The sequence below is a fragment of the Sorex araneus genome, chromosome 2 (genome assembly GCF_027595985.1).
Source record: "Sorex araneus isolate mSorAra2 chromosome 2, mSorAra2.pri, whole genome shotgun sequence".
NCBI classification, from domain to species: Eukaryota; Metazoa; Chordata; class Mammalia; order Eulipotyphla; family Soricidae; genus Sorex; species Sorex araneus.
Genome location: NC_073303.1, coordinates 46,295,061 through 46,319,166, shown reverse-complemented (window position 1 = coordinate 46,319,166; position 24,106 = coordinate 46,295,061). Strand labels below are relative to the sequence as shown.

Here is a 24,106-nt window from a genome sequence, read left to right as displayed (position 1 = left end):
AGTCACGACCCTGACGCTGCTGCTCAAAAGTGAATTTACCGCCAAGTCATTTTTAACAGAAAGCGGTGGGTCTTGTCATACGTGTCCTTGAGTGCACTACTCATTTCCATGACTCGGTACCTCTGAAGTGGTTTTAGAAAAGTGTTTGCAACGTAACTTTGGTTAGTGAGTGGGTATTTGTAGATTGTTCGATTGACTTTCCCCGCCCTGTTTGACATTCGCTCACACAGATGCTACTGAACTCTCTCCCTTCCTTTGTAGCTTCCTCTGCCAAAATGGGCCTGGTTGAGACCAAGCTGGCGATCATCCCCGGCGGAGGTAGGCCTTTCCCACGCCCTCCCCTCAGGGTCAGCCCTTGTTGCTGCTCCAGTCAGGGCACGGGGGACAGTAGGCTGGGGGGATGGGTTTGGCCCAGAGACCCCCTCGCTTCTGTGTATTTGCACAGCGTGTTCTCTGTGTTCCTGTAGGAAGCCCCCGACAGGCGCACAGCCTGGGGGTGAGTGTGCGGGGGCAGCTGGGCTGCCGCCCTCCCGGGGCTCTCCGGGCGTCTCGGTCATTGCTCCTGTCACTTGGGGAAGGAGGGTACGGATATTCCCAAACTTCCACGTAGTGGACACTCGCGTGTCCCCGGCTTCCCGCCCCCTTTCTTGTCTCCCTGTGGCAACGGCAGGACCAGGCTCAGGACACGCGGGCAGTGGCTGGTTTGCTTGTGAGGCTGCTGCTGCCTAGAAGACAGGGACCCGCTTCTCTGGGACCCCTTTCAGGCAGGCATTTCCCACGCTGAAGATGAGCTCATGTGCCTGACACGTTTCCCGCTGCCAGATCTTATTTGGGGATGTTCCTTTTGGACAGTGGCGTTCTCTCAAGAGACAGACGGGCTTGAGGATGTGTGTGTGAGTGAAGAGCAGCAGTGGGGTCAGAGTCCGGAGGCAGCATGTGGGGACACATCAGGCGCCTTTGGTCCTCACGAGGCTGCATTGCCGCTCTGTCGTATCGTCATAGGGGTATGCGTTCTGAGGAGGACACAGAGGCAGAGAGTAGAATAGGAGTCATGACAGTGACTCGGTGAAGTTTCTTACATTAGAGGTATATGAAAATGCTGTTTTAATTGGCAAGTAAGATAAAATTAGGCTTAGAAAAAGAATATGAATGTTTTTAAAAGTTCTTTGAAAAGTAAGGATTTATTGGTGATTGGGAAGGCAGTTGACTGTAGTTGAATGAATGGTTGAAACACTCTCTCTCTGCACGCACCCTCCCCTCCCCCCACCGCCCCCATCAAGAATACAGAACATGAGAAGCGTGGCTTAATTTAGAAAAAGTATTTTTTTTGGGGGGGGGATGGTTGGGTGGGTTTACTCCTGGCTTTGTGCTCAGGAATCACATCTGGCAGTGCTTTGGGGACCGTAGATATCAAACCTAGATTGTGCATGCAAGTTAGTCCCTCTACCTATCCCTCCGGCCTGGAACAACGTCTTTACGGAGTTAAAAGTAAATTAAGCTGGATTATCTGAAGGAAGCTTTAATCTTATGAGAAGAGTCCTGGAAGGAAGAAAAGACGCAGAAGTGGAAGAGAGACAGACTGAAGCAACGTGTCTCTGCGTCCAAGAGGACCATGGCTTGCTGAGGCCTCCGGAGCCCTGTGAGAGACGTGAAGACAAGTATTAGAGCAGACACGGTTTAGAAAGTTGGTGTGATGAACTATTATACTGAACTGTAAAAGGTACAAAGGCATGCACTCGGGAGGGTGCGATAATGTGTGTTTGTTGTTTGCAGGCTCTCAGGGTGGCGCTCTGTCTCTATCTCTGTCTCTGTCTCTCTAGTCTCTCCTCTGGTCTCTTCTGACCTCTCTCTGTCTCTGTGTCTTCTCCCCTGCTTCTGTGTCTTCTCTTCTTCTGTGTCTTCTCTCCCGCTTCTGTGTCTTCTCTCCTCTTCTGTGGCTTACCCTTGCTTCCGTGTCTTCTCCTGTGTCTTCTTTCTGCTTCTCTTACCGTCTTAGTTTATACCGCAGTCACATAGGACGGTGACACAAGGTGGGTTGAACATTAACAAATCAACAAAGAGGGGTAAGACCACTCCTCCAGGAGATTAACAAAATCTCACCTGAGGAGATTATTCCAGATTACTAGGAGATCTGCTCAAGAGCGGGATCCCATCCAGGGTGTGTCATTTTCTTCTTTTCTCGGCTAGTAATCCACTTAAATAGTGACAGTAAATTTGCTTCTAATATTTCTAGCAATGTCATTCTGTATGAGCACAGTAAGAGATATATCAAACTGAAAGTTTTGTTCTTCCTGAGGACATTCACTGTATATTCCAGACCACAGTCCTCAGGCCAGGTTAGTCTTCCTAACCCCAGCAGGGTCCTAGTCTCGTCGTTACTTTTGGATCATGGCAGCATTTGTCTATGACCATGCTCTCAACTTACAGTTGACTATTGTGGCGCTTTGGCCTGGCCCATTTGGATGCCAGGGTAGCTCACAGCTTGCCCTGAGTCCATTCCATCCCTCACTGGGACCCTGCTTTTGGGGTGCTAGGAACTAAGGGCAACTGAGTTGAGAAAGCAGATGCCCGGGAGTAAATATTATTGGAGTCAATCAGCTCCCAAGTTACAAAGCATAACATTAACTGTCTTCCTGTGTCCATACAGAGAGGACATTGCTTTAAGGTAAACTAAGTTCCCTGCAGCAAGGCTGAAAGGACAAACCCAATGTTATCCTACACTGAACCAGTGTATGTATATATATGTGTGTGTGTGTACATATATATGTATATATATGTATGTATACATGCATTATAGAAAAATATTACAACATACAAAATATAATGTGAATGGTTTAAAGCTCTAGTTAGTTTAAAAGTAGCTAAGCCCTCAGTACCCTCCTGCCAGTGTGCTGCAGAACCTATTCTGTTCTGTAGTATTTCTGCCCTTAGGAAAGAAGCTACACTTCCTGTTTCTCAGTAGTGAAAAATGAAATTCCCTTTAAGAAACAGCAACCTGGGGAGAAGTTAAAAGCCTTCCCTCCAAGGTAAGGCATAAAACAAGGATGCCCGCTCTCACCACTTCTATTCAGTATAGCAGTTGAAGTACTTGCCAGAGCAGCTAGGCAGGAAAAGATATCCGGGGCATCCAGATAGGAAAGGAAGAAGTCAAGCTTTCACTATTTGTGGATGACATGATACTATATTTAGAAACCCTAAAGACCCTACAACAAAGTTCCCGCAAACAATAGATTTGTACAGTAAAGTGGCAGTAAAATCAGCACATGAAAGTCATTGTAAAAAGCTTCCCATGCTGGAGGGTGTGTGCTCTCGGGTTCTCCGGGCGTCTCTGTCTCACCGCCCTCGTTCAGTGCTCTCGAGCCGCCGTGTATGGCTGGATCAGAATGGCTGTTGGCCAAGGACAGGCAAAGGAAGAGCGAGGACCCAGCTGGTTGCTGATTAGTTACTGTTTATTCAGTCTTTCTTCTCTCTCATCTCAGCACTCTTCCTTCCCAGCTCCTCCCTCCTCCATCCCTGCTCTCTGGATTCTGCTCCCTCCTCACTAGTCTCTCCCCCTACTTGTCTCTCTCTACCTTATGCTCTGGGCTACACACATTCTGGTAGCAGAATCAACATAAGAAAGCCCTTCCTGAGGGCCCACCAGTTTCAAAGGAAACCCACCTATGGGCATTCCAAAGCCCTCCCTGACTGCCCACAGGCAAAATACCTCTTACAGTGTTTTTCTCTTTTCCTCAGTCCAAAAACTCCATCAACATCTTAATACTAGTTACTTTTGTATCGACACAGTAAGAGATACATTGAGGCTTGCAAGGCAGCTCTCCTGGCAACATCTTGCCACAGACTCAGACTACAGCACTCAGGCCAGATTAATCATTTCTAACCCTAGCAGGGTCTGAATCTAGTTATTACTTTTTGGATCATGACAGCATCTGTCCATGACAAGCTCTTAGCTTATAGTTAAGCATTAGGCACCTTGGCCAGGCCCATCTCGATGCCAGGGTAGCACACAACTCACCGCTTGCCCTGGGTCCATCCTGTCCCTCGTCAGGACCCTGCCTTTGAGGGTGCTAGGAAGTAAGGGCAGCTGAGGCTTAGGTCGAGAGAACAGATGCCCAGGAGGAAAATATCATGTAGAGTCAAATGACTCCCAGGTTACAAAGCATAGGATTTGCTACAGTCTTCCTGTGCTAAAGGACATGGCTCTGAATAAACTATGCAAAGGACTCAAGGAGATGATAAAAACAATCTTTACAAGTCAACAGAACATAAAGAAGTTACAAATAAACACAGAGGAATGGGAGCACTGTAATGGGAGTAACCCAGTAAACCTAAACTACCTGAGGCTATGTTACCCTACACAAAAGTTATCCTACAGGTCATTACTTTCCTCTACACAAACAATGAAGTAGAAGGGAGAGATAATAAAAGGTCAGTGCCATTACAATTGTACCTCAGAAAATTAAGTACCTAGGAATCAGTTTAACTAAAAAGGTGAAAAATCTATACTAAGAAAACTGTAAAAAACACTTCTTCAAGAAATAAAAGAAGACACGAGGAAATGAAAGCACATTCTCTGCTCATGGATTGGGAAGATTGACATGAAAATGGCATACTCCCCAAAGCACCATGCAGATGCAGTGTAGTTTCTATAAGGATACCCATGACTTTTTTCAAAGAAATAAACATTCCTGAAACTTGTACAGAACAATTCCCCACCTCCCACCCACACAGCCAGAGTATTACTTGGGAAAAAGAAGATGGGAGGCTTAAAACTTAAGACTCAGCTTAAAATTGTACTACAAAGCTGTAGTAATTGAAACAGCTTGGTAGTGGAATAAGGACAAACCCTCAGATTAATGAAATAAAATAGGAAATCCAGAGATAGACCCAGATATATAGTCAGGTAATCTTTAATAAAGCATCAGAAAATATGAAATGAAACAAGGAAAGCCTCTTCAGCAAGTAGTGATGAAAAAATTTGGTTGGCCACATGCAAAAAAAATGAACACAGACTTATTTTTAATGCCATACACAAAAGTTAAATAAAAGTGCTTTAAAGACCTCAATATCAGACCTGAACTATAAGGTACATAGATGTTCTCTTATGGGATGAAACACCACTGACCAAACAGATGGAAGCAAAGAGAGATGGATAGGATTACATTAAATAATAACCTGCACCTCAAAAGAAATGGTGTCCAGAATACAAAAAAGCCCACCTGGGAGAAATTATTTGCCCACCACTTAATCTGATAAAGGGTTAAAACCAAAATATATAAAGTCCTGGTAGAGGACTTTCTACAAGAAAAACAAAATAAACAACCCAAACCCATCAAAAAATGTGGAGAGGAGATGAGCAGGAACTTTCTCAAAAAAGAAAAATAAATGGCCAAAGGCCATATGAAAAATATCCTACATCACTAATTAATAGTCAAGGAGATGCAAATGAAAAAGACAATGATACACATTTCATGCCAGAGACTGGCACTCATCAAGAAGAACAGCTGGTGCTAGAGAGAACGTGGTGGAAAGGAACCCTCATTCTTTGCCAGTGACAATGTTGACTGACCCAGCCTTTTGGGAAGTCAGTGTGGTCATTCCTCAGAGGACTAGCAGTTGAGCTAATTCTAATAACTAGCAGTTGACCCAGCAATCTCACTCCTCAGAATATACTTCCAGGGTCCAAAAGCACAGTCCTGGAAAGACATCTGCACTCCTGTGTTCACTCTCAGTAGCCGAAATCTGGAAACAACCCAAGTGCCCAAGAACAGATGACTGGCTAAAGAAACGGTGGTGGTACATCGCCCCAGGGGAGTCCTCCTTGGCACTAAGAAAAGATGAGGCCATGCAGTTTGCTGGACTTGCACGGAACTGGCGAGTATCAGGTTGAGTGAAGTCAGTCAGAGGGAGAGGGGCCGACAGTGGTCTCATATGCGGATCTAAAGAAACTTTGTAAGGGAAATAAAGCCTCAGACACAACAGAAAGGAAGAGCAGGAGAACTGGTCTTCAGCAGGAAGCTTGGCGTGGTTCAGGGTGAGGCGGGGCTAGGGGAAGGAGCACTAGGACAGTGGGGGAGGGGACAGAGGCAGACTGGGTGGGGGGAGGGAAATGGGGCAGTGAGGGCGGAGTGAGCACTGGGGAAGGGACTGGTGTTGGGGCATTCTGTGTCTGAGACTTATTAACTCATTAATATTAATATTAACTTACTAACTTTGTAACTCGATTTTCTGGTGATTCAAATTTTATTAAAAGAAAGAGCAACTCAAACTCCATTCACTTTTTATATAAGACAAGTGGCATTCTTTTATTTGGTAGTTTACATGATTGGCATAGAAGTTATTGACAAATTTACTTCTTTTTTTGTCATTTATTTATTTTTATAAGGTTGTTCACGATGATCTGTTACAGACATTTAATATCCTAACACCAATCCCGTCACCTTTGCACCTTCGCACCACCATTATTTCCAATTTTACCAACCACCCTTAAGCCCGTTGTCATAGCAGGCCCTCAATAATATATTTTATATTGCTTGTTATAAATAATTTGCTAAAAGAATGATCAAAAAATATTTTGTTGGAAGAAAGTGAAGATTGTTGTACCTGACACTGGAGTCACGAAGCCCTTGTGTAAGAGATTATTAGAGTGTCGTTATTACAGGTCACACCTTCTGTGTTGTAGTTTGATAGTCGAGATTGGTTGCCTTCTACATTATATCCCATCCAATCTGGTGTGCTACTCCTGGTTCATCAAATTGTGGAGTTTGAGATGTTTCCTGGCCTCAGATGCGACCGCACACTCCAAAAAGTCCAGAATTTTTAACGGGGTGATAGTGATACAGCTGCAGTTAAGTTTTTAACTGGGTCGAAGCTTGGGGCATGTGTGTGGCTGCTGGGACCTCTGAGAGTACCTGTTTCTGACTCTGATAGCCTGGGGGTCTCCCTGACAAACCCCACATGCCTGAGGGTTTCAGCAGGTTCATTTCTGGGTGAGCTCATGCTGGCTGGCACATGGGGATGATTGTGGAGTGTGGAGGTTTTCGGCTGCCGGGGGTCTGTTTGGGCAGGTGTAGGCTCGCCCACTCCCCTTTTGGTGCCACAGACAACTTAGCCTTGTGCTGGGTCTGGGAGAATCTCTGCAACTTGTTACCTCTTTCAAGATTCATTTATGAGCCTCTGGGTCATGACTGGTGAATGAGGTTACTTGGTGCCAGAGATGGTTCAATCCAGATTACTTCTTTTAAAAGAATGTTTTGCCTTTTTTTTGGGGGGGTGGGGGCACACCTGACTATGTTCAATGCTTACTCCTGGCTCTGTGCTCAGGAGTTACTCCTGGCGGGCGCAGGGGACCATGTTGCCAGGCCAGCCGCCTGCAGTCCCAGCGCCTGACCCACTGTACTATCTCTCTGGCCGACCCCCCACTCTTTAGTTTCTGCTCTCCTATTGGGAAATTTGGGGTATATGTCAGGAATCTTTTTATAACCAAGATAACTGTTACAACCGCTTGCCTGGGAAGACGCCGTTGTGCTCAAGCTGTTGAGTGTTTCGCCCGCTTGTGGTTCTCCTAGTTCTCTCTAGCTTTTTATTTTGGAACTTTTCCAACTTGCAAAATTTGTAAGGCGATGTGGTGGGGTTTTTTTTATTTTGTTTTGCTTTGTCTTTTTGTGTTTTTGGGGGGTGGGAGGCTAACTCTGAGCTCCTGACAGTGCTCAGGGGACCAGGGGTTGAACCGGGGGCAGCAGCGCTGGGCAGGCACCCTCTCTGCTGTACTGCTGCACAGCCCCACAACATTGGAAAGGCAAGGAAATTAACTTTAAACCCTCCCTCCGAGTCTGCTCCTCCCCACCCCCTTCCCTCTTCCGCCGTCCCTCAGAGGGATGTCCAGTTATTTACATAGTTTTGAAGAAAAGAACACAGACCCTTCAGTATGCATTCCCTAAGAATGACGATGGACTCATCGATGGTACAAGGTTAACATAAATGGAATGCCTTTACCTACCAAGATTAGCATACATTTCATTGGACTTGTGTTCTATATTTTGATTTCCACAGATGTTTCAAAACGTTTGTATCACTGTATCACTGTCGTCCCGTTGCTCATCGATTTGCTCAAGCGGGCACCAGTATCGTCTCCATTGTGAGACTCATTGTTACTGTTTTTGGCATATCAACTCTGCCACAGGGAGCTTGCCAGGCTCTGCCGTGGGTCAGGATGCTCTCGGGATACGCTTGCTGGGCTCTCTGAGAAGGACGGAGGAATCAAACCCCGGTCGGCCGTGTGCAAGGAAGGCAAATGCCCTACTCACTGTGCTATCTCATTTGGGAACCAGTTAAATGTCACACATTGCACATAGCTAAGTATTTTTTCTTTTTCTTTAAAAAAATAAAATAATGCCTCAGAATCTGGGCGTGTGGGGCTGGAGCCAGAATCAGAGGGTAGAGTGCTTGACCACTGGTACCCCAGACGGTTCCCTGAGCCCACCAGGGGGATCCCGGAGTACCACAGGGTGTCGCCCTAAAATTCTCCCCAAGGCCCACTTGATGCCCCTCCCCCACAATCCAGACATGTTTTCCATAAAACTTTCTCTTTTTTTAGAAAAAGAGAATTCTGGAAAATGTGGGGGCCAGAGCGATGGTACCATGGGTAGAGCACTTACCCCATACTCAGATGGCCTGACTCAGTCCCTGGCACCTGACACGGTCACCCAAACCCTGCTAGGAGCGATTGAGTGAGTCCTGGGCACAGCTGGGTATGGTCCAAAACAAAAAACGAAAGAGTTCAGGCAGATTCTTTTAATAAGGTCGGCTTATTTGGATTCAGCCTGGTGGTTTCCTCACGTTGAGATGTAAAGAAAGTATTACCAAGAAATGTATAGTGGCAGTGCTCGACATTTCATATCCTGTGACATCAGGGTTAAGATTCTGTCTCTTGCTTTGGGTGATGATAATTTTGGTCTTGGGTTATGGCAGTGATTCACTTAACTGTGGATATGCGTGAAGCATTATCTTCTAAGAAACTTCTCATGCAAAACAGTAATTGGCATGTTAGCGACATGTATAACAGCAACAATAATGGGCATGATCACACAGATTCAGAAAGGCGTGGATATTAGAGCTCCCAGGTTTAGGGTACCAGAATGAGAATTTCTGGTTTTGTCTCGTTTCTTTTCCCCAGCTGAGGGTGCGGGGTGCCCGGGTCCTCCTTACCCTGAGGTGGCCTTTGCTGTCTGCCGTGGTCCCAGGCGCTCTGAAGATGTCTGTGAAGCAGTGATGCAGTTCTTCAGTCCTTCTTGCTGTGTTGCCTGATCACTGTAGTCATCGTGGAGAGTTTTGTTGTGTGGCCTTTGTTGGAATCCTCTAGAATTTGCATCAGAATGTGAACTGATTCTTTCCCTTATGCTCAGCACTGACTCATCTTTATCTTGGGAGGGTAATTTTTTTTTTTTTTTAAAGAGCAAAAGATCCTTCTGTGCTGATCTGATTAGTAAGGTCACACTATTTCTGGAAGAAGGAAAATATAATGCTGGACACTCCATGGTGTTGCAGTGGACTGTGGCAGTGCCACTTGTGTTGAGAGTTGTCAGCTGCAGAAGGCTGTGTCCCGAGGCCAGTTTCCACATAGTTTACACATTGGGTCGTGTACCCGGCATGTCTCACACAGCGTGGAGTCTTGTTTCCTTGTACCTTTACTGTATTGCAGGGGTAAAGACGCACAGCTCACTTGTTTGGAGTCCCCACACTGCCTGTGGTCCCCTGAGCACCATCAGGAATGATCCCTGAGCACTATCGCATGTGGCCCCCAAATAAAATAAAGTGTATCTAAATGATTGCTTTTATGTGGGGGGCCAGGGGCACATTCAGGGCACATACCTTGCTCTGTGCTCAGGGATTGCTCTCGGCCAGTCCTGGGAACCTTATAGGGTATATCAGGGACCTTAGAGGGGACCCGGTCATCTATGTGCAAGGACAGTGCCCAATCCACTGCATTCTTTCTGTAGCCTCAGTGACAACTTTGTAGGGCATCATGCTCTATTTCTTTGCTGAGTTTCAGGCATATAGTGTTGCATTTATAGTGTTTAATTCAAGTGTTTGGGAAGTTACTTGTTGACTTCCCATAGATGCATTGGAGGAAATGTATGAGGGACGGAGCGAGGGATGCGGGGGAAAGGAGGGGGGGGTGGGAGGGGGAGTGGAGGAGAGAGAGAGATCAGTGTTGCCGTGAACTTGCCGACCTGGTATCTGGTTGGAGAGATTAAACCATGTGTACATTGTTACAGCTGCCCTGTTATTTACAAAGTTATGATCAAACAGAAACAAGACAGTTGATGACTAGGAATTAACGAGTTTCTGTCCACCATCTGCTTGGGTTTGTAAGAGACAGGGAGGACAAACCCTTTCCTTTCTGTCGTGTTTGGTCCATGTGTTCATTCAGCTCGGCAGGTACTTCCCGAGCCTCATACCACACACCCGGCGCTGAGCATGCGACTCCGAGTCTGTAAGGACAAGCTCCCCTGCCGCATGTGGACAGGGCAGCCTGCTGCAGACAGGCCATGGGGACGAGGCCCCACACCCTGGGGAGCAGAGGCGGCTTGACGGGAGTGGGGTCGGGCGGTGGGGTGCCGGCCTTGCATGCAGCCCCTGGGCCCCACCCCCGGCGTCCCGTACGACCCCCCCAAGCACCACCAGGCGTGGCCTCTGGGTCACTCTTGTGTGTGTCTGTGTGTGGCCCAGAAACCCACAGACACCGGGGCTGGCAGGAGCTGAGGAAGTTCAGGGTGAGGAAGGGCATTTCCGGCAGGCGGCCCGGGGAAGGGACTGAGGTGGAGCCGCTGGTTGGTCACGTCAGTGTCGCCCATGGCTTCGCCGTGCCGGGCCCCCGGGGAGCACAGAGCACGAGGGAGAGGGGCCAGAGACCGAGCCCTGAGCCAGACCAGGAGGCAGAGCTGAGCCGGGCCTGTGGCGCCAGCGTCTCGCCACAGTGCAGGTGGGCTCGGCGAGTTGGGGGCACGGTGGGGTGTGGGCGGAAGGTGCAGACACAGAAGAGGAATGGGTGAACTCGAGGGGTAGGAACAGTGCTCCCCTTGTCTTCGGTGCTTCTGGCTGGAGCGGCGGGTGCTGGGCGAAGCCGGCCTGGCGCCGTCCTGCGGCTGTTACTGGGCACGCGGGGCTGCGGCGCTGGGCAAGGAGTCGGTGCTTGATCATGTAGGAAGGGGCCCAGGCTGGAAATAAAAGTGTGAAATGTGTATTTTGTGTCCACCCCTGCCCCAGAATCCAGTGGTCTGGGCTAACGGACCCCCATGTGGACGTTGGTGTCGACAGAACTCCAGAGCTGTCCCCTAGTTTGTGCTGAGAAATGGGGACATGAATTCCTTAGCGGTGGGGCCAGTGGCAGCACCAAGATTCCCAAACACCAAACGTTGGAGAGAACCATTTCCTCAGCTGGAGAAGCTGTGGTCTCCGGCGGCGAGGAGACGGGAGCCTTTTTATTCATTTTCCTAAATCTGTCTGCCATTTCTCTTCCATAGACATGGTTGTTGGAAGGGCAAGACAGAGCAGGGGGCAAGGAGCGAAGCGGGGAGCCCCGGGAGGGAGACAGTGCCAGGGAGGGCGAGGTGGAGGGAAGGCAGGGGGCGGCGTGCATAGCCAGGGCGCCCGCGTCTCCTGTGTCAGGGAGAGTGAGTGAGCTGGGAGAGGCCATGAGTCGCCAGGGCGCCCGCATCCTCTTCCGTCCGGGCAGCAGACGCACGAGGGCATGGGGGCCAGGATGGACCACGGCTGACGGGAATTGCATCCTGAGACAAAACGAACCCAGCCAGAACTGGGTGAAGAAGGTGATCACCAGCTGTCAACCAAAGAGGTTCAGATTCACTGGCAAAAGATACTTTGGGGATGGGGACACACCGGTTACTCCTGGTTCTGTGCTCAAGCCTCACTCCTGGCCAGCTCTGAGGGGACCACACGGGGTGCTGGGGATTGAACCTGGGTGAGCCATGTTCCAGGCAAGCACCTGGTCCACTGTGCCATCGCTCCAGCCCCTAACTGGCGGAGAGTTTCAGAGTGTTCTTACTAAGCAACTCCACCGAGTAACAGTGAGCCACTCAGTCCTAGAGAATCAAATTTCCTTTTCGCATTGCTGTTGGGAAACGGGTTCCTGTCTCGGGCTTCCGAGAACGGCCCAGCACATAACAGCTGACGCCGGGTCGGTGCAGCTGGTAGCAGTTTCCGCATCGTGTGTGCCTGCGGGGCATTTGGGAGTGTGCATGAGGACAGTGATGTGCGGGCCGCGGGGTCAGGCTGCCGGGAGGCTGAGTGGCCTCTGTCCAGCCGAGGGTGTGGCTGTTTCGTTTGAATGGTTTCACGGAAGACCAGGAAAATTAAATTCACTGGGTTTGTCCCAGTGAGAAACTTTGATTCTCTAGGACCAGAACACGTTTTCCACGTTCTGCTGTTGCTGTTTTTAATTTTTTTTCTTTTAACCTCCACATTGAGTGACACTAATGTGGCCACATCTCACAGTTTATGAAGACAGGCTCTAGGTCATCCGTGGTCACTGATGCCACTGGTGCCAGCCACAGAAATTTCTTGCTGGTCCACAAAATACTTCCTGCTGCTCAATACCAGATACACCTGGGTAAGAGGTTAATTTATATTTTACTTTATTCCACTCCTGGGTCTGTGCTTAGAGGTCACTCTTGGCGCCTGCTGGGGTATCACAGATGGAGCCAGGGATTGAGCTGGGTTTGCCGTGGGTGATGCGTAGTACATGCGTGTGTGCTTACTCACCAGTCCCGGTGTCTTCGTTACAGGGAGAATGCCAGGCGAATCGCGCCTTCAGCCATTGCCCAGTGAGGGTCACTAACCAAGAATGAGACAAATACACGCAGACGGGCCAGGCCTTGGGGTTGCCCGGGCAGCTGTGAGTGAGTTCACAGACTGGCCCCGCTGGGCTCCCAGCAGGGGAGGCACTGTTGGCAGAGAAGTTCAGGACAGTTAGCCTGACCGTCAGTGGGTGCGTGCGGGCAGGGCGTTTCACCCAGCTGCCAGGAGGCACTCTTGAAAATAAAGCCCTGCCAGCGTCCTACTACCTCCCCCCAGTCCCCCCTCCCCAGCATCTGGAAGACCCTGAATCGTCTTGTTCTGTGCTTTCCTGGCACACATTTACAGCTAGTTTGTCATCTTTTAAAAAATTTTTTTCCTGACTTTCTGTTCTTCCCTGGTGTATATTTGCAAACCCTTTGCATTCTAACCTAATCTATTTTACCTAGGGGCATACCCCATTCTTGGTGGGTTTTTTTGGGGGGGGGTTAGGGAAGATAAATTCCCATAGTCATATAATACTTATTTTAAAAAGGAATATTCAAAATACTTCCATAAATGTGCTATATTTTATTTCCGCCTTAGTGCTCTTATTCCACAGGTGAACAGTATGGATGGTGGAAAACCACTGATCTCGCATGTAAACCCAGGGAGCAGAGTGGGGAGGAGAGTGTGGTCAGGGCGTTTGTGATCAGGTGTCCCTTTTCTTTGGCAGCACAAGATGTAATACATTTTAGGTGCTGGAGTGACAGCATAGCGGGTAGGGCATTTGCCTTGCACTCAGCCAACCCTGGTTCGATTCCCAGCATCCCATATTGTCCCCTGAGCACTGCCAGGAGTGATTCCTGAGTGCAGAGCTGGGAGTGACCCCTGTGCATCGCTGGGTGTGACCCAAAAAGCAAAATAATAATAATAATAATAATAAAGATGTAATGCATTTTAATTTTAAGCCTATACCACAAAACAGACAATCTTTTAACACATAAAAGAGAAAACATGATCCACAAGTAGAAATTTTCGCTCCAATTGGGGCCTAATAGCATGGACAGCCGGGAAGATGCTAGCCTGGCACACTGGACCCAGGATTGATTCCCAGCACCACAGACAGTCCCCTGAGCACTGCCAGGAGTTATCCCTGAGCACAGAGCCTGGAACAGTCCCTGGACACTGCTGGGTATGCACCCCAAACTAATACAAATAACTAAAGTAGGAAAAGCATGGAATGACTGAATTGCAGAATAGAGACACAGGAGAAAGAGAGTGAGAATATGGCTCAGTAGGAATCATTCACGTGAATAACCAGGAGAAAAAAAGCACTGAATCACTGAAACTCCTATGTTCTGTAAGCATTACCGAAATGTTTGTCATTTGGGTCACAAGAGTCTTAGAAGGAAAGGAAAGGAAAGGAGTTCAGAAAATAATATTTGAAGAAGTAATAACTGAGAACGCAAATTATGTGAAGGATGTGATGAACATGCATATATAAGAAGTTAAGTGCACCCAACCAATTTAACCAAGGAGATGCGCAAACAGACACAATCATACATAAATGATTTAAAACAATCACCACCCATGAAAAGATAACATCACTTCTAGGGAGGGAATGATTTGATGACCAAATTTCTCATAAAAATGGTGTTTCTGCAGTGGTGGTTAGGAATGCGATACCCAGAGAGCATGTCCTTTGGGAAGGAGGGTGGACCAGGACATTGGCCGATCATCGAGTCCAGTCCATGGTGTTCTTGGGAGACGTTGGACATCGCTCAGTGCAGCACAGCCGAATTCAGAAATAGACCCATAGAATTATTTGACAAGGGCACAATAGACAATTCTGTGGGGGAAAAAATATGTTGGGCGAATTGGATAAGAGTATGCAAAAAAACAAACAAACCCAACCCCCTCCCCCCAAAAAACCCAGTCTCTTTTTGTACAAAAGTTAGCTAAAAATGGATTACAAATTTAAACCCCAAAACTACAGCTGTACTCATCTACAAATCTCCTTGGAGGCAGATACTCTCTCCTGGTCCGAGGGCGACACTGTGTGGGAAGCTGGGCCCGGGTCCCTGAGGTCTCTGAGCCTGCGGTTCTGCGTGTGTGATCCCGCCCGGGGAGGTAGCGTGCTGCTCCAGCCACCCAGAGAGGTTATGCAGAGCAAACTGAGAATTACTGGTACGGGAGTATTTCAGTTGCATGTTTTCAGTAAATGGCACTTGATTAAATTGCACTTTTGTGTCCAGTTTGTATAATACGATCAGTTAGTGATTCTAAGTTTTGTTTGTTTTTGGTTTCGGGGCACACTTGACTGTGAGGATCCCTCCTGGTAGGAGCTTGGTGACCACATGCAAATGCGGTTCAGACTGGCCCTTTGCAAGGGAAGCACCGCGTCTCCAGCCGCTTTTGTGTTGGATTGATGTTAATGTCGTTAAATCTTTTTGTTTTAATAGCCAGCAACTCAGTGTTGTAGAAACTAGGTGATTCATCCTGTCAGCTGCCTTGTTACTTTTTTCTTGTCCAGTTGCAGTTCAGATGGTTTTGTTACGTGGGGCTTTGGTTTTTTTGATTTTGGCCTCTCGAGTGGCCCTTGCTGTTTAGGGCTCAGCCCTGGGGTGTGGCACTGCCGAAACCCTGTGTTGCCGAGGGTGTCCAGGACCACCTGGGCCTCACCTGACCATGCTGGTGCTCCGGGGGTCTCCAGGTGACCTTGTGCGGGGGACAGCCCTGGGTGAGTGTAGGCACGGGCCCTGACTGCTGTGTGCTTCCCCACGGCCCATTTTGTTGATTTGATTTTGGTACCAGGCTCCGTGACGAGCATTCTGGGTCACCAGGGGCTGCAGAAAGCAGGTGCCGAAAGCACGGACATGAGATGCAAACGCACGACCAGGGGAAGGTGAGTGAGTCTGTCTGTGCGAATTAGGAAGTGACCGTTCCTTTCACTCTCTCTTTAAAAAGTAAGACTGAATCCACCTTTCACAAATGACCCGCTTGGTGACACGTTTCCATCTCAGGTTGTTGGTGGCACATCTCACCCTGCAGCCGTCGCTGAAGTGACTGCAGTGTCCAGCTGCTGAGATCTCCTGTGGCGCTGAGGTCCGGCGGCTCCTCTGCTCGCTGGCACCGCGGGCCCGGGGCGCCCAGTCCTGCCTCTGACCAGAATGAGTCTGCCAAGGCAAAGTTTCTCTGTAGTTTCCACTTCCATACATACAAACATAACATTTCAGTGTCATGTTATTTGTAGGTGTATGTGACATATCTGACTCACTTTTTTGAATAAAGTATTAGGTATGGGCTGATGTTTTCTGGACATACAGAAATCTGATTATTAAAAATGTCCCTTTTAAAAATTCGTTGGATGACGGGGAGGCAGGGAGGGAGAGGGAGAGGGCAGGGAGAGGGAGAGAGGGAGGAAGAGGAAGAATGGAATTTCTCACTCTTTGGACATTGTGCTGCCATTTTTCTGTGCCCACCGTGAGGCCAGCGCTGTGTCCTCTCACTCGAGCACTGTAGTAAGTGGTGAGATGAGGTGGTGTCAGTCCTCTACATTGTTCTGTCTCATATATGTCATTCACATTTCCATAATGAATTTTGGGATCAGAGCATCCGTTTACAAGTTCACTCTACAAGAGTGCTACAGTGTTACAATAAGTTTTTCCACATCTTTCCCTGAATTTTGTGCTGCTGTACTCTTACAAGATACTCATCACCACTTTCGTTAGATAATCAGTTATTAGAAAAGCATGCTTACTTCTGAAGTTACTCTTCTAAGTTTTGTTTTCCCTTTGTGTAGACCCATGTCCTGCCTGTTGCTACTCCGCTTCGCAGGTGGCCCTCCCTGGAGATCTCAGGCCAGTGTTGTGCTGTGCCTTCCGGATGCCCGGGGTGGCCGTCCCGCTTCCTCCTGCGCCGTGGACGGCCAGGAGCAGCTTCGTTGCTGTCCTCCTGCTGCTGCTTTCGCTGGGCCTCTCTGGAGCTCCGCCTTGCGCTGAGGCTGTAGCCTCAGAGGTTCGCGGCGGGCACGAGCAGGCAGTTTTGCGCTGAATGCTCAGGAAGGACCTTTAGATTTTTTTCTGGCGTTCTTCCTGCGCAGTCTAGCTGCATGGGTCTCTCTGTTCTCCTAATTCCTGGTTTCCATCTTTCTAGTGCCACTGTCTGATGCCACCTCATGTACAATGTTTGTACAATGTTTTTAGCTTTTCTTTTTTTTTTTGAGGGAGGTTAATTTAATTTTTACTACCTTTGTGGGAAGAAGTTCTTGGGTTTCTTAATGCATACACATGCTTTCATCTTTAGTTGCATTGTTTTGTCAAAGACAGCTTAATTAGGAAATATCCTCTTGCCTGTACACTCAGACTAACTCGCTGTTTTCCTTTCACTGAGATCTCACCACACTGCTTTCAGGATTTATTGCCCACAGAGGTGAAATCAGGCTTAGAGAAATGATCTTAAAAGACTCGTGGCAGAAGCCAAGAGCAGGGCCGCTCCTGGGCACGTCCTGTCAGTTCCGAGTCACCTGTCCACGCAGGTGAGCGCCGTCTGGTGTCATCGTGGCGGGCAGAGTGGGGAAGCGTTGGGCCAGCGTTTGGACCTCTTGACTTCGCTCTGTGCTGAATTGGCTTTTACGCAAGGCTCTTTGCTGCTTCTCAGTAAGACTGAGGCTCACACACGTGTCTGCTGCTGCACACCTGTTTCCTTCTGTCACGGCGCTTGGTGCCCGTGTCTGGGTCCCGTTGTCTCTGGCAGTTGTGTGCGCCTGTTTCTGTAGTCCGTCTGGTCTCCTGCTCTTCCCTGACTTGGCGCCTTTTGCTGCCGTTTCCCCTGACTCATGGCTCGGGGTCGCCTGCTGCCTTAGCTGAGGTCCTTGCTGGTGCTCGCCTTCCTGGTGCTCATCCACGTCTGCACCTGCGCTGGCGCGCCGAGACTCAGCTGCATTTAGGGTGACCTCAGCTCCCCGACTCACCACCTCTCGCTGGGCTGGCGGGTGCCTCTCACTGAGCACCCCTGTGCCCCCTGGGCCCCCTGGGTCCCCAGGTCCCCAGATGTTCCAGATCACCGGGCTCTTCTGGTCTCCCAGGCTCCCCCAGGTCTCTCAGCTCCCGGGTTGCCCAGGTCACTCGACCTTAATTTCCCAGAAGACCTTGCTGTGTGCAGTTCTGTTTCTTTGAAGCGACTGTTTCTTCATCTTTATTAATTGATGCCAGTTTCTTACAGCTCTTGTGTTACTATTTACTAGATTTGCACATTTAATCATTTTAGTGTGAGAGCTCCTCGGCTTATTTTAGTGTTCCAGTTATTTTTGTGCTTCCTGTTTCTATTATTAACTCAGTTTCACTGTGACCTGTTCAGTTAATGTTTCAGCAGCAGAGTGTGGAGGAAGTGACGGCAGTTTCATTTTGGATAATAGCTGCATTGGGCAAGTTTTGTAAATACGTAGTCTCTTGGCCTTTGAAAGGAAGTGTTGTTTTGTAGGGCTTAGTCATCACTTGGTACTTTATTAATTGGATATATTATTTTTGTGAAATTGGAGAGAAATTATATAAGGTTATGTCTCTCCTACACCCTATGCTGTTATGTTTCTGTCAGTTCCTTGCTTTTCTACCAGATTTTCATATATGTATATGTATATGTATTTCAGTTATATGTTTTTTGGTGCTTGATGGAGTCATACATTTATTATAGTTTATAGAACCTCATCATTGTGATATACTTCTGTTTCCTATGAAGATTTTAAAATTCCTGCTGATGATACATGAGCCTTGACTTTATTTAAATATCATTTGCCTGTGTTTCTTATCCAGCCTTTGTTTTTTGTCTGTTGAGCTGCAGTTTGCAGATGTAAAATGATGTTTTCCTCTAAGAGGTAGTTTTATCTAGTTTTCACATCTTTGATGTTGCAAGAAACCCCCACTAAGCCTATAGATTTAATATGTAAGTATATTTATAGATCTGGCGTCCTCCCTCTACCAAGTGGGTTTAGATGCTTGGTCTATACATCGTGCTGATGTCATGTAGGAGTTAATTTTTCTCTGTATCACTGTCACTGTCATCCCGTTGTTCATCGATTTGCTCAAGCAGGCACCAGTAATGTCTCTCATTGTGAGACTTGTTGTTACTGTTTTGGCATATCAAATACGCCACAGGTAGCTTGCCAGGCACTGCCGTGCGGGCGCGATACTCTCAGTAGCTTGCCGGGCTCTCCAAAAGGGGCAGAGGAATCGAACACAGGTCGGCTGCGTGAAAGGCAAATGCCCTACCACTGTGCTATCGCTCCAGCCCTTTCTCTATATATGTTTTTTTAAACAAAAAAGTACATGTACTATAAAGATGCATTTGAAAAAGTTTGGTGTCATTACTTGCAGTTTTCTTTAGATGTAGCATTGACAAAGTCATCAGTAATCTTTGTTGAATTTCTCAAAAATAATGCTAACTTCATGGTGTGGTTTAATTGCCTGGTGCAGGGTATTAACACAATGGTAGTGGATACTTAAACATTACAAAAAAAATTTGTAATGAGTGGAATAAACCATGTCTAAACTCTGCAAGCAAAATGAATACTTCCCTCTTTAAAAACCATGCTGTCTAGTTACAGAAATTGGCCAAAGCAATAATTATCCAAAGTGAAACTGCCTTTTCTTATTCTTAGAAGTGGTACTGCTGAAACATTAGCTGAACAGGTTACAGTAAAACTAAGACTTATTACTAGGAAGCAGAATATATAAAAAATAATACTAACAATAAGGTCATAAAATAGCCTCATGTTCAATTCTACTGTTCTTTATTTTTTCCCTAAATGTTGAAAATGCAGATACTGTCTTGAGAGCTAGCATTTCAATGCTGTGGATGTATGTGAAGGAAATTCATGCTTGATTTTAGCTCTGGCTATTATTTTTGTCCTTGCATGGAAAAATTATTTAAAACTTTTTAAAAGCCTGATGCTTTGCTTTGCAAAGCTATTTTGGTACGAGTCTCAAAGGACAGATTGCTATTCCTTTCCCACCCTAAACGAAAGTAGGTCACTGGCTTTTGGCATATCTCCATGATGTGAGATTTATTTGATGTTCAAGTGTGCTGTCTAGAAATAGTGACGCAATGTCAGCAAGGCCACTTTCCATTTCACGAACATAATTCCCAGTGCCCTGGAATTAATTTATTCTTTGACCTGTTAGTAATTAATTATACTTGATCATGAACGTTTCAGAAGCAGAGGAAGTATCTGGACATGGTCATAGTCCTCCAGTTATAGGGTAACTTACAGCTTTTCTGTTCCGCAGAGGTCGTGTGGCGAGGTTGATCTGTTGAACACTACAGTCGATGCTTAGACAAACTGAGGAGCTATTTATTGGGCAGTGCCATAGAGCCCTGATGCCACACTGGGATCTGCCTGACTCAAGATGGCTGAGAAAGGAGAGAGAGAACAAAAGGGAATGCCCTGCCACAGAGGCGGGGTTTGGTGGGGGGACGGGGTGGGGGTGGTGGGAGGGATACTGGGATCATTGGTGGTGGAGAATGGGCACTGGTGGAGGGATGGGTACTTGGTTACTGTATGACTGAAACACAAACACGAAAGTTTGTAAATATGTAACTGTACCCTCACAGTGATTCACTATTAAAAAAAGTTTTTTTAAAAGATGGCTGAGATATGTATGTGAGTTTATAAATTTCATTTCACTGTGATCCACTGCAAACATGTTTGGGAAATACTTGTAGGGTAGAATAAATGTCAGGACTCCTTTCAGAGTAGTTCCCTGGAGACCCGGTGCTACCTGCTGTTTGAAAGCAGTGGCTTTGATGCTGGTGTCAGTCCAGTCAGCCTTTGGAGAAGCTTCTGGGAGTGTGAGAACTGGGCCACCACGTTGGGGCTGGGCCCCCGGCCACTGGGGAACCTCCCTGCCCTGTGCTCGCCACTGCTAGCCCTTCCTTCTGCTTTGTAATGGAATCAGGGTCATGAAATCACAACGAAAGGTATGTGTGATTTTGCAGGGGCTCTTAATTATTCCTAGATTAATTATTCCTAAACTGTTAGGAGTTCAGTAAGAAATAAGCCTAAAATCGGAAAGGATTTGAATTGTTTCCTTACATGGATTAGAATCATTGTTACAAGGTATTCAGATACAGATCAGGGTTTGTGATTTGTTAAGAGATGAACAGGCATGACACATTTAAAAAGTCGTTCTCCAGATGACTGGTTAAAGAAACCTTGGTACACCTATACAGTGGAATACTATGCAGCTGTTAGAAAAGATGAAATCATGAAACTTGCTTCTAAGTGGATGGACATGGAGAGTGTCGTGCTAAGTGAAATGAGTTAGAGAGGGACAGACATAGAAGGACTGGAATATAACGTAACATAACAGGAGACTAAAACCAAGGACAGTAGAGATAAGGGCCAGTAGGATCTCTCTACGACTTGAAAGCTGGCTTCACATGCTGGGGGAAAAGGCAGCTAGGATAGAGAAGGGACCACCAAGTAAATGATGGCTGGAGGGCTTGCTCGGGATGGGAGATGTGTGTGCTGAAAGTAGACTATGGACCAAACCTGACGGCCACTTAGTAGCTGTATTGTGAACTGTAACAGCCCAAAGGAGGGAGAGTACGAGGGAATGTGCATGGGGGCTGGAGCGAGAGCACAGCGGGGAGGGTGTTTGTCTTGAACGCTGCTGACCCGGCTCTATTCCCAGCATCCATATGGTTCTCCAAGCACTGCCAGGAGTAATTCTGAGTGCATGAGCCTGGAGTAACCTCTGCATTGCTGGGTGTGACCCCCCCCCCCAAAAAAAAAGGAATGTGCCTGCCCCAGAGGAGGTGGGGGGCAGGTCTGGGGGGTGCCAGGAAGGATACTGGTAGTGGAGAATGGGCAGGGGTGGAGGGAGGGTACGCAATCATTGTGTGATTGAAACGTAATTACGAAAGTTTCTAAGACTGTAACTGTATCTCATAGTGATTTGTTAAAAAAAGAAGAATTTTAAAAAAGCGAAAAACAATTAAAAACATAAAAAGTCGTTCTTACCTTGGTTATGTGTTTGGAACCACGGTAATACTTAGGCACTCGGTGTCCATACCTACCTTCCTTCTACTGAAGTGCCCGAGACCCTCACCCATAGCCTCTGTCACCGCCACCACCTCGTCCTTGACCCCTCGCCTGGGGCTCTCAGTTTGTGCTCCAAAGTCAGCGGCAGGGACTGTCTGTGCCTGTGGCATCTTCCCAGCATCACTGACGAGCGGTATGCCCAGGGCCTTCCCTCAGTCTCTCACTTCCCTCCTCTCAGTGCTCAGGGATCTCCTGGCAAGGCTCGGGGCACCAGTGGAGCTTGGCGTGGCTCAGGTGTGGCAGGTGCCCTATCTGCTGAACTGTCCCTCTGGCCCCATGTTCTTAATTTTTTTAATACTGTTTTCCATTGGGTCTGAACGAGATAGCATTCCCACTGCGTGAAAGTTTTAATACCAGTGGGGGTTAGTGCCAGTGTTTCTGACATGTGCCTTTCTCACTGGCGGAAGATGGTTGTTTAGGTCTGTGTTTCCCGCATTATAAGTGACGAGCACTGTTGCATGGAGCTGGTGCCAACCACAAGCCTTCCTCATGGGAGTGATTGTTCCCCCTCGCCCAGTTTCCTCACGGCTCAGGGTTTTCTCGTTGCTGAGTCTCAGTGCTTTAAATGTTTTGATTAATAGTCCTTTATCTGATGTATTGTGGGCAAAAAAAAAAAAAAAGGAAGTCACAAGATATTTGGGCTAAAATTAAAAGCTACTCTACCAAACAGCATTTTAATATTTTTAGCCCCACTCCTCACCCCCCAGCCCCCACACACCCCTTCTGATTTTGAGGCCATACCCTCTGGTGCCTAGGGGTATTCTTGACCCTGCATAGTGGGTCATACACGGTTATATGGTGCCTGGGAATTGAACCTGGGTCGGCCTCTTGCAGGGCTGGTTCCTTAGTGTCAACACTGTTTCTTGGCAGTTTTTGAGTGTTTAATCAACAGTTTGAGTAGAACGCAAACAGTGTATTCAGAAACGCTTCATTGATACAAACTGGGGAGAGACTTGTTATTTATATAACTATTACTGTTTGGGTTTGGGGCCAGACCTGGCAGTGCTCAGGGGTTACTTCTGGCTCTGCACTCAGAAGTTTGTCCAGGCAGTGCTTGGGGGACCATATGGGACGCCAGGGATCAAACGCAGGTTGGCTGCTGGCAAGGCAGGCGCCCTCCGCGCTGTCTGACTGCTCTGGCCTTGACAAGAGAAAAGAGGGAAGCGCAGTAAGGAGACGAGGTCCGGGATGGTTGGTGTAGGCTTGTTGGCTGATTGTGGTTCACCACTTTCGGTGTGTGGATTTCACGGCCTGGAGGCGGTGACCGGTTGGTGTTGCTCAGCTTAGGCAGACGGTCGCACGCAGCCTTCCTCTGTCTCCTGCCTCCTTGGGTGATTAACATGCCCACTTTCATTGCTGTGTGGTTACGTCCTCCTGTGTCTTTGGCTCGAATTCAGGGTCTGAATTACTGCATTTCTCCCCTGCATTGGCAGTGTCTAATTCAAAGCTTAGGGAGTCGTGGGCACCCCGTACGTATCTGTCCAGAGAGATCAGTGGGCGCTTTGCGAGCCCCTTGCTTCTAGGCTTTCTAGGCAGCGGGTCCACTGATCATGCTTGTTCATTGGATTAGGTTCTGCCGCAAAGTCCGTGTGTTCAGCGCACTTGAGTTCTCTCTCTGCCCTTAGACTTTGATTTGAGGTCGGTCTGGTTTTAATCGTCACATGGACACATGCTTTACACTGTGGGGGGCATGTCTGAACTGTCCAGGCTCTGAGTAATGCCACCCTGGAGAGGGCTCATGTGCCCATCATTTGAGATCCCAAGGCAGCGGGAGAAGAGAGGAACAGATTGTATCTCTCAGCACAGCTGCCAGCCTGCTCAGGTTCTCCACGAGACCGGAAAGGCAGGCAGGCTCCAGGACGTGTGTTTTGTGGCCAGAGGAGCCAGTGTGCCGGTCAGAGTGCAGCCCCTTCTCAGTACAGGACACTGGCCGGGCCTTCCCACCAGTGGCCTCTCTGCCCCCAGGGGAGTCACCATGCCCAGTCCTATTATTTGGGTCACTGGGCTGATTTTTGCCTAGTTACCTAGTGAAACTCCAAACACGAATGCTATTTTATTTATTTAATTAATTTTTTAAATTTATTTTTTTACAGACTTACAAACTTTCATGATTACATTTCAGTCACACAGTGTTCAAGTACCTACCCCTCCACCAATGCCCATTCACCACCAACGTTCCCAGTATCCCTCCCACCACCCTTACCCATT

General features: G+C 47.8%; 1 protein-coding gene across 3 annotated transcripts in view; it reads left to right on the top strand.

Moving 5' to 3' along the window:
- The window catches only part of AUH (AU RNA binding methylglutaconyl-CoA hydratase), a 136,546-nt gene that overhangs the window by 60,575 nt on the left and 51,865 nt on the right, over positions 1-24,106 (top strand). For 2 of the 3 annotated variants that reach the window (XM_055126387.1, XM_055126390.1), the window contains one exon: positions 262-318. The exons of the other annotated variant lie outside the window; for it this stretch is intronic. In XM_055126387.1, the coding sequence (XP_054982362.1) occupies positions 262-318 (57 nt within the window). The remainder of the gene's footprint in view (positions 1-261; positions 319-24,106) is intronic. 3 annotated transcript variants of the gene reach the window in all.